We start from the raw sequence: 10,629 nt of genomic DNA, 5'->3' as shown, positions 1-10,629 counted from the left end.
TGGCCTGATTTTCTTTCTTTCTTTCTTTTTTTTTCTTTCCTCTTCCTTCTCCGGAGGTTGCCTCGTCTCGTCGTCAAGGCCTCCTTTTGGCCTCCGCACAACAAACAGTGCAGTGACAGCAGGGTGGCCGACATGGAGACACGCACGCTGCATCTGTTTCCAGCTACTAGCATCACAATGAGATCCTGTGACCTTACAGGATGCATTAACTATGACAGGATGCAGGTGTCCAAATTAGCAGGAAGAGTGACTAATTATATAGAGTAACTTTATTTCCATATATGTATCCCACTTTACTCAGGCTGTAATGGAAACGATGTGAGTTTGAGATATCAGTGCTTTTTCAGGAGTTGTTTTGCTCTCTTTTGATCCACAAGCTCAACAGATATTCCAGTTCTTCTCAACCTTAACAATTTTTAGGAAAAACTGCTTTATAATATTTCTCACCAGCACAATGCAGTAGTGACCAATTTGAGACATAAAAATGTCTTTTTGGATTGTCAAATCTATCAATTTTAGATGACGTATAGCTGAAAAGCTTCCTTGTTTTATTCTCAACATATCCATTTCCATTCTTCAGAGAAAAACTCCATGAAACTGGATTAAAACGCTTCAGGATCCATGTAGCAATTTATCAAAGGTTCTTTGTCCTGCACAATGCTTCTTAAAACTGATAAGTCACCATGAAACTTGCTACTTTGTGTCAAGTACAGTTGTTATTTTCACTGTCTACGATTAGTGCTCACTTTTCCTTCTGCCATCAGGGACCAGCTGTTCGCTATTCAAAATAGTAAGGGCTTTTTGGACATTTTAAGTTTTTTCATATAAAATCCTGCTGTGGAAATTCAGAATTTATCACCATGCTGTGCTATTATTATAATCATACAGCTGCTCAGAAGGAAATACACTCTTGCTTTTTCCCTTAATGTTGGTAATTCAGTTAAGCGGGATAATCCAAATCTCATCCATCCGCCCCCCTGTCTATTCAGTTCACACTCCAGTAGTTGTCGAGGTCAAGACTCCAGGCAGCAAAACAGAAGGAGCTAGGATGATGCAGACTCCAGATACCCGAGAATCAAATCAACAAATAAATTGTATTGAAGAAGTAAAACATACTTTTTAGTTTCATGACTAAAAAGTGGGCAGATAACGTATTGCGTTATCTGCCCTCTTTAAAGACCTCACCATGCACCATATTTTCATCCAGTGAGCTTTGCAGACCCTTTGGTGAGCTTTTCAGGTCTCCCAGTGGCCCCATAAACATGGTTTAACCCACAGAAGGTTGAAGTGGGGTCATTGGAATAAAGGCAACACCAGGATTTACCTTCCTGCTCTATCACCCAGTCTCTAGGTCCCACAATAATGAACAATGGTTTACTCTGAATCATGAGTTGATTATTCATTTCAAGAGAACTAAGCTAGTCAAAAATGTGTGGTTCTCATATGCTTTAATTCTGAAATCTGGTGATGATCAATTACACCAATATGATCAGTGATATTTTTTGATGGCAAACTTACAATTTGAATCAGTAGCCAAAACACTGAGGCACTCAATAAGGCACTGGGATGCCTTATTGTGCTGTCAAAATACTTTACATTTTTCATGATAAAATTAGCTTTTTAGGTCAAAATAACTAAATATATATTTTTTAAAAAATTCTAAGTATTATCACGATACGTAGATAAATAACTTATAAAGAAATTGCTAAGCATCTTCGCTCAGCTTTCCATAGTCTGGCTAAAATCAAAGGAGCCTGTTGCTATGAGACAACAAAGCTAACAGCTACTCAGCTGTGCAGATTTCTAAATGTGCCAAAATAAAGCATGTGTGCCATTGGTTTATTGTGATACAAACTGTAATAAGTGCTAATAAATAGTTCAAACCTTCAACTTTCACCACAATTTATGAATGACAGCTATATTGGATACTAAGCAATAGTATGTAACTTTAAAGTGCAAAGCTCTTCACAAGTAGTATTCAGTACCTGTGTTGCCACCATATTAAAAGATCCTCCACCAATGAGTGGTACAGTAAATATCAAAAAATGTCAAAGCAGTACTATAGTATTTACACATGCATAGAAAATAGTGAAGACCTTATTGGATGTGTTAAATACGATTAAATTATTTACCCATGTCTGTCCATGTGCGACCCTTCTCTGTTTGTCTCTGGTCCAGGAGGTCGACTTCACAACAGACACACTCAGGCTCACTGTACTTATTCTAACAAGAAAAAATAAATACATCAGTCCAACAGCTTCTGCCCCACAGTTACAGACGGCAACAGAAAGAGGGGCAAGCTGAGTGTGATCGTATAGTCGAACATAACATACATTTACATCATTAGTTTGCATAACTAATATTATCTTTAACATAAACAGCGATATATGATTTTAGTACGAGAAATATTTTACATTCAAAGACTACCGCACAATTGGTAAAAAAATTAAAATTTACCTCAGAGAAAAATCAAGTTGATGGTTACCATCAGTCCCACAGCTTCTGCCCCTGAACATGAAAAAAAATATATAACTACAGAGAAATGGTTCCCAATGAAGAGTTCATAGATATACAGTTGAACATATCTGAAATGAACAACATTCAGTATCATAACAGTTAAAAGTAAAAAAAAGAAGAGTAAAATAATAATAAAAATACATCAAACTTATATAGCACTTTTAATATAGACAAAGCGTATTTGTAAATATTTTAAAAATGCTTAAAATATGTACAAAACATTGCAAGATTACACATGAAACCCTGTATGTAACTAAATTAGCATAATGTTAAAATATAATACTTGTAAAGAAAGCACATACCACAGTTACAGATGGCAACAGAAAAAGGGGATGAGCTGGCAGTTACTGGTTGCTATGGTAACCACCAACTGTCAAGAACAACATTACCTTATACAGTAGTAAATGTCAGGACAAAATAACGTTTTGACTAAACAAAATTCATTTGAAGAATGAATAAACCAATTTCGATAATCTCCACATCTATAATAATGTTCAAATAAAATCTTGATAGACATACTTATTGTTTTCTATTTCATCTAAGTCGAATTCTCYATTGTTGTCCTTAGTTTTTGTGTCAGGTAAGATTAAATAAACTTGCCAGACACTCTTAAGCCATCTTGGAGAGATGAAGTTCAGTCAAATGAATATCTGGCTAGACTTCAGTGGGACTTTGTGAATGTAGTTGAGACAATGGACATAATGAATATATTTTAGCATGCTATTGTGCTCCACGACTGTGAGCAAATGCTGCAGAATTGCTGCTAAATATTGGCTTTATGAAAAATTCATCATGAGCAAGTTGGTATGCTGGCACATTTATCCCCAACTGGATTTAAAAATAATAGCGCAGAGTCATTCCTTTGTCTCCAGGGTCCTATTCCTCCCATGTTTATATAAAATTCATAAGGCACATAATGGGAGACTCACAAATAGTCAGCAGAAGTCTCCAGTCTCTTACATAACTTCTGCCTGGTCAGATATGATCCAAAATGCTACAGATGATCCTACAAAAACAAATAAATAAAAATATATATTAGTCATGGTTTTATAAAGTTTTCTTCCAAAAATGTGTTAATTATTTAAAGCTAAACTCAGCCAAGAAAGAGGAACATAAGGCCCAGTGAAGATGGACCCATTTCTACTATTTATGAGTGTTTTACATAAAGAGAGATGTTAGACTATAGCAGTGTTATATAAAACTGTTCAGCTTGTCTAATTCTTTTGCTTTCAAATTTTTCTTTCAGCGCAAGCTATAACCTCTTGAGGTCTAGTTTTACCTCCACCCGTCTGAACAATTACCCAGTGAAGTAGAAGCCGCTCTGTCTGGCATGGGGCAGAGTCTGAATGGGGGTGGGACGAAAGGAAGTAGCTTTTCCATTGATTTAAACTAAGAGGCAAGCTAATGTGGGATAAAAAAAAAAAGACTGGGAACATAAATTTTGAGAATGGGGTTACTGGAAAAGATCGGGTGACATGTTTGAGCAAGTAGTAGTAAACTAAGATGGTCAGATTTTCCAACAATGAGATGTTTTTTGTTAGTGTGCTTTCCAACACACACAAAACACATGCAAGAATATGAGGTCACAGCATGTGACTGTTGTTGGGTTAGGGGGGAATTAAGGATTACTGAAATTGTGGGATTTGGTCAGATGTTTGCTCTGCTGATGTGTTCAAGAAAAATTGTGTTTCCTTAAAAGTTTGTCATGACTTTTTCCATTAATAGGAATAGCATCGCCATTTGCTTTGCAGCCCTTGTGATCGAGTTGCTAGTGTTTCTCAGTGTTTCTCAGATCTCTCAATCTGTCCACTCAAAGACTGGCGTCTGGTGTTGATCACGATCTGGTGATCAACACTGCAAACACCAGATCGTTTTTTTATATAGTTTCGTTGGCTAATTGTTGGCTAATGTCAGCACTTTGTCAGTTTGTCAGATAACTCCCACATAGCCCATATTGTAACTTTTCTTTCTTTTCCCACATTTTGCCTGGTTTCAACTATAAACCTTAGTTTATAGTATTTTATTTAATTGGACAAACCAATGTCCAATGTGAAAGGATAATAATGCATAATTCTCAAAAATGTTTATACATATATAAACTCTGTAATCTGGGGAATTAGGATAAGTGTGGAGCTGTACGTCTCTACAAATTTTGTATATCTGCTGAATGACCTTTCTCACCATTCGTCTTTGCAAAAGTATTGTCACAGATTCTTGACTTGATTTAGGTCTTGACTTCGACTGGGCCATTCTAACACATAAAATGTGTTAGTATTAATTACAAAGTGGGATATGTCAGTATTAATTATATATATATGTTCATATAATCTTTCGTCTTTCTCTGTTGAAAACTGAACTGGTAGAACTGGAGAACAGAACCACACTCAGGAAGGAAGGTGCTCCGTCAAATGAATCTCCTCTGGACGGCCCAGTAAAGGAGCGCGGCCATTTTTTGGGAGCGAGGAGCCATCTCCCTGGTGAGTACCATGGCAACAGCCAACATAGGCCCCAACTTTGCGAAATGTTCTTTTCAAGCTCCCAATCTAAAGTGGCAGGCCAGTTTTTTGTTTTTTTTTGTTATGGGCCTTCTATTGCTTTCAGTCTCTCCAGCCCATTCTTCTTTTTTTCCTTTTTTTTCCTTGCCTGCATGACATGGCCCCAGCCTTGTTCACCAGCCCATCGAGGCTGTGAGAAGACTGCTGAGGGTGAGTGTCCGTGGGAAAATGTTGCCAGACAACACACTGGTATGTGACAGTCAGGCCAGGCTAATGTCTGTGTGGGACAAAATAGGAAAACATTACCATGGACGGAGCAACTCAGGCCAACTTTTTTGAATGGGTAGTTCTTATTACTGCTAAATTATGTTTTGTTCATTATTGGTCTTCTTTTTCAAAGATTCTCTGTGGAAATCTTAAATAAATCCCAATTAGCTAAGCTTTGATAAAGAATGTGGGCTGATTCATGTTTCTATTTTATGATTACAATGGTTGTGTTCATACTTTGCATAGTCACACCTAAACTTTGTTATAAGAAACCTGATCTGTTATATTTAAAGTGGTCTTCATGCTTTATTAAGGTTTACCAAAGTTTATTTTCTATACTTTGTCTTTTTTCACTTCTGCTTTTTTTGATAGTTTGCAGTGCAATTTGTGCTTCTAAAATGAAAAAACTGCATATAAACTGCTTTTGATTTTTACCTATGTTTGATATTGGAGGAAAAAAAATYTGAGAGTGGAAATACTTTGACAGTAGATATTTTAGGAACAAGCAGAGTATAGTATATATTAGATTGTTTTGTAGAATATTAACATACATAATGTTGTACATTAATATCCATATTTCTGACCTTGACAGTCACCTGATGATTGAACAATATCTCAGATATCCATAAATCAACAAAACTGCTTAAAATCCTTTTACATTACTATAAATTAGGACAAAAACAATAAAATATCTTGGTTTTATGGTTTATTACATTCATGAAACTGTGTTTACCAGGACGCCTTTAAGGTGCAAGTCAACCATTACATTGTTGCTGAAATAACATAACTTCAAAGGAATTGGAAGGTATGTTCACATCACAAACATGCTGAATAATTTACAGGTCGTACAACCTGAGTAGTTAACACATGCAAGAGGAAACCTCTTTACTACGTCAACAGAGAGCCAYCTTGTGGATAAAAGATGAAGWACACAGAGGAAGAAAATCCAACAAACTCCAGTGTTTCTTATGTTATGGATATTTTAAAAAGACACACGCAGAAAAGCTTATGACTGAGCATAAAACAAAAAAATATATATAGAACAGATTCCCTGTTTAAGTAATTATTTACCTGCATTAAGCTAAATTCATAATGAAGCTTGATGTGTTCCCTCGCTTCACCTTTCTAACGTGAACCCATCAACGTCTGCAGCCAGCTGAGGTGGCGGGACACTTTTTGGAAGATGTAGCCTTTGGTGCAGTCAGCCCCTTCTGGCTGACTCACCACCCCCGTGAGAAACAACACATCCCTGTACATTGTGAGCAAGGGGCTGCCCGAGCTCATGGCGCAGTCGGCATTGGCCCGGGCAGCGGTGCAGCCCATTTTATTGGTCATCAGGTTGGGGTACGTTTCCATGCACTGAGGCAGCTTATTGTACACCAGCTGGTTTATAGTGAGCCGGTCCTGTGTGGATTCCTTCCAGCCGGTGACAACAGCCGGCAAATCTCCAGACATTAAAATGCTCTCTGCGAAGTCTTTCTCTGGCAGACAGGCCGCGACRACATCTGGCTTAAAGGTTATGCGGTCGCGGAGCTCGATCACAGCCAGGTCATTTTCAGGACGGTCTCTGACGTAACGAGGATGGACGTGAATTAGCTTCACATACAGCGTCTGCTCTCCGTCTTCAAAGTTGCTGCTGCTGCGCTTTCCTGACGAGACAACGGAATGGACAACATCGGTTTTTGGTGTTGTGCAAAGCACCAAATTCAATGCAGCGTTAATGTTCACTACACTTACCAACTGCAACCTTGAAGGAGGTGTATTTGTTGGCGCACTGAGCTGAAGTCAAGACGAGGTCCTCCTTCAGAATTACTCCACTACAGAAGCCATCTGACTCTGAACTTTTCAAGAGAGCCTGGTAAGAAGATCGAGATACTGTGTGAACACAAAAAGGGCATCTACAGGAGTTTGTGCAAGGTGGTATATTAGAGTAGGCTCCCCTTACCTGCCAAGGACACTCGGATGGCGTACAATGAATTCCATCAAAGTTACTGGTAGAAAGACGTGACTGTCTGTCCTTCCACTGAGACAGACTGTTCACCTGACCACACGGGTGTCTGACTAACAAGGGAAGATGGTTCTGATTAGATTAGATTAGTAGCTTCTGTTGGTCTTACACTCTTACACGTATTTTAAGGAAGCACCTCATACACACTGTTTTCTTGTGCGACATGAAAATCTACGAAAAATTTACAAAGTTCTCAGGAACACAAATGTGAACCTCTGAAGGTTTGGTTTATCTTTAGGTACAATTTCCAGATGTCTACAGGTACCACATTTCTCACTTCAAACGATTACAGTGATCCCTTGTTTTTCGCGGGGGTTGCGTTCCTAAAATAACCCTCAGAATCCGCGAAGTAGTTACCTTTAGTTTTTACAATTATTATACAGCATAAAAAAAACTATATTGAGAAGCTTGTGGAAGGAAACCCAAAACATTTGAGCCAAGACATACAGGTTAAAAGTTTAATTGGATTTAATGCCTAACAATGTTAATAAATTCTTTGTTAAAACAAAGTGTATCTGCTTTTGTCTCCCACACAAAGTGGACTGATAGGTTAATTTACTGACAGTCAATTTATCCAAAATACATTTTARGTGAAAATAGATTACTCAAGTAAGTATAACCTATGGTAAATAAGTAGGAAGCTTAACTTTGTCTTAGTTGCAAAAAAAATGCACACAAGGAATAACCAACAATATACCTGCAGCTTCACACTTGACCTTGTCTTTGACCCTCCAGCCTCGGGCACAGGAACACTCGTAGGACGTGTAGCCTGGTTTGCAAAACTGTGAGCAGCCCTTGTCCTTTTCCAGTGTGCAAAGAGTCTCATCTGGTTTGCAGAATGTAGCAGAGTGTGCACACTAATGTGTATGTAATAAACAAACAGCAGTTTTTTACATGAGGCCAACAACAGATCTGTACCTTTTTCACAGTGGACTCCCGTGAAACCCGATTTGCAGACGCAGTCATAGCCTCCAACACTGTCGGAGCACATGGCTCCATTCTTGCAGGGGTTTTCAGCACACTGGTCTCCATCTACACAGAGAACACGTTTGTGAGAAGAGGCAGCGCATTGTTGAACAGGAGGTTCTTTATTGCAACTTACCGATGTAGACAGACCAGAAAATGTCCTGGAAGAAAAAATTGCACATGATGAGCAATTTTGATGAGCGCGTGAAAGGTCTTATCTGTCAGTTCTTAGAATGAGGACGCTTAGAGAAATTTAAAATGAAGGGACTACACAGCAAGCTAACCGTGCGATACGAGTCCTGGAAATACTTCCTGGCTTCCTCATAGGTGCACACCCTCTCCATGCAAGCCTGCTCCAAGGTGGAGGCTCCAGCATTTCTCTTCTGACGGGAGATCAGCGAGGTGGCCTGCTGCTTCTCCAGAAATACTGAGGGAACAGTGACTTTACTCAGCATGGCCAATTCGTGTATAGAGCCAGTAAGCTTCTTTGGAAATTAGCACATTTTTGGAAAGGAAAGATTCACATTCTATAATTATTGTATTGTAGAACAGTTCGTGAACATTACAAATAGAGGGCAAACAGTCCATCTGATTCTAGTTCTTTAAAATATTTTTAAAATATTTGTTTATCTCAGCTATAGCCGTTCTGCATTTACTTCTAAATAGCATCTAAAAACCCTATTTATTATTGTTATTATGTTATAAAACAGCTGAAACATGTTGAGACATGTATATGGGGTGAATCAGGCTGTGGCAGGGTGAAAGAGGGTAAGTTTTTGTTCATAAATATAACATTTTAAGAGTATCTATGCTTCTGTTTACTTAATGCCTTTCACAGATCAGTGCTACAGATGCTGCCATTTTGTATTTATTCTGACCCACTCTTGAGGCTTACAGCACCATCTGGTACTTGAGGTGGCCTTTCTCACCTGTCTGGTGGGTCTGAATGGCTGTCACTGCCCCGGCAAGGAGACAGAGGACTGCAGCGTATGTAGTGGAAGAACGCATAGCGACAACCCAGATGTCCGACGTGTCGGTACCCCAGGGATTGATGTGCAATCCTGGAAACACAACAAGAGGATTTACAGCTATGATGGTGAATGCAAAGAAAAAAAAATCTGTTTGTCTATCCATCATTGATCTGCCATCCGTCTATTCATACGTACATACATCCTTACAGATTACCCATTATAAAATCATTTTACGCAAATTCATAGTGATCCGTTGTATTTAGACTTTAACAGTTGCATAAAAACAAATTAAACGAAATCTGAGGAAAAGGGTTTAATTTATTAGAAATACTATGTTAGTGATTTCATTTTTTTAAACTTTGCAAGTTTCATTCAAGTTCATTCAATTTGATGTTTTTATCCACATTTCATGGAAATATTTAATGCTAGAAATTTGACCTCAKATCTTTTGCATACAGATGTTGATGAGAGACATCTGACATGATTCAGCATCCCATTGAAGGGCTTCCATGATTGTGACGCTTTATTTTATTATATATTCTGAAACAAATAACTCTGTCCATGTCTCACTCATTGCGTAAATACAGTATGTTTTACACTAAGAAGGCTTAGAAGACAGTCAAAAATACATATTTTTGTTGTAAATATCTTTTTCATCAAGCAGCTTTCTGCAGTGCGACACAAAATCTGCACAGGTTCTTTGTTTTTAGTCATTTATTGCGCGATTTTAGGGGGAAAACCCCTGTGATTTAAAATAAATATCTCTAGCTTGTTTTTGACAGGGCGGGTTAGTCTAGCAGGCCGAAAACCGTTTAACATTGCCGACAATGATGACAATAAAAAGCGAACAAGGTACTCGATACTTACTTGGAGAAACAAAATCAATCAGTGACCTGCTTCTTTCCCCCCCTGGTTCTGGAAAAAAAACCAGGAACCCACCGGACGGATTCGGGCCTGTCCGTCCAAAATAACGGGCTCTGGTCACATCCCAGACATCCGCCTTCCTCTGTTTACTGTTTGTAGTGCTTGTAATGACAAAGAGACGCCAGTAGAGGACACTGTTACACAGTGTTGAGACAGGCGGAGCCATGACAGAATCTGACGCGATTAAGAAGTTACAATGAACATTAATGTAAACGATGTTACCATTTAAATGTGCCACATGGGGTAGTTTTGTTCTTCATAGAGACCAAGAAGCTCGTCAGAGTTGGTAGATGGATAATTCCACAGCAATAATCAATGAAAACATGTTGAAAACAAATTAGCAAAAAATAATTAGCTTAATTTCCGTTTTTAGTCCAATCATCAACAATGTGCTTCCAAATATTGAATGCAGGTTGAAGTTTGCTGACGACCTAATGTCTTTGTGAGGTCATCATACCTCACAAAGACAACAACACTAAAA

At 38.4% G+C, this 10,629-nt stretch overlaps 2 protein-coding genes across 3 annotated transcripts in view; both read right to left on the bottom strand.

The window, feature by feature from the left end:
* gprc5ba (G protein-coupled receptor, class C, group 5, member Ba) overlaps window positions 1-2,866 on the bottom strand; it is a 25,159-nt gene extending 22,293 nt beyond the window's left edge. For both annotated transcript variants that reach the window (XM_008416727.2, XM_008416728.2), the window contains exons 1-3: window positions 2,820-2,866; window positions 2,458-2,508; window positions 2,133-2,223 (exon numbers count right to left, since the gene is read on the bottom strand). The gene's annotated coding sequence lies outside the window, so the exon portion shown is untranslated. The remainder of the gene's footprint in view (window positions 1-2,132; window positions 2,224-2,457; window positions 2,509-2,819) is intronic.
* Window positions 2,867-5,968: 3,102 nt separating this feature from the next.
* Window positions 5,969-10,423, bottom strand: proza (protein Z, vitamin K-dependent plasma glycoprotein a). The gene is made up of 10 exons (XM_008416731.2): window positions 10,371-10,423; window positions 10,092-10,249; window positions 9,183-9,314; window positions 8,538-8,680; window positions 8,390-8,414; window positions 8,206-8,319; window positions 7,985-8,113; window positions 7,225-7,340; window positions 7,017-7,134; window positions 5,969-6,928 (listed from the first exon to the last, which is right to left on the bottom strand). The coding sequence occupies exons 1-10, from the start codon at window positions 10,406-10,408 to the stop codon at window positions 6,405-6,407; spliced, it is 1,497 nt and encodes a 498-aa protein (XP_008414953.1). The 5' UTR covers window positions 10,409-10,423; the 3' UTR covers window positions 5,969-6,404.
* Window positions 10,424-10,629: the final 206 nt, after the last annotated feature.

Source organism: Poecilia reticulata, linkage group LG8, assembly GCF_000633615.1.
Source record: "Poecilia reticulata strain Guanapo linkage group LG8, Guppy_female_1.0+MT, whole genome shotgun sequence".
Classification (NCBI taxonomy): domain Eukaryota; kingdom Metazoa; phylum Chordata; class Actinopteri; order Cyprinodontiformes; family Poeciliidae; genus Poecilia; species Poecilia reticulata.
Note: the sequence above shows the minus strand (reverse complement) of the source record. Positions and strands in the feature narration are given on the sequence as shown.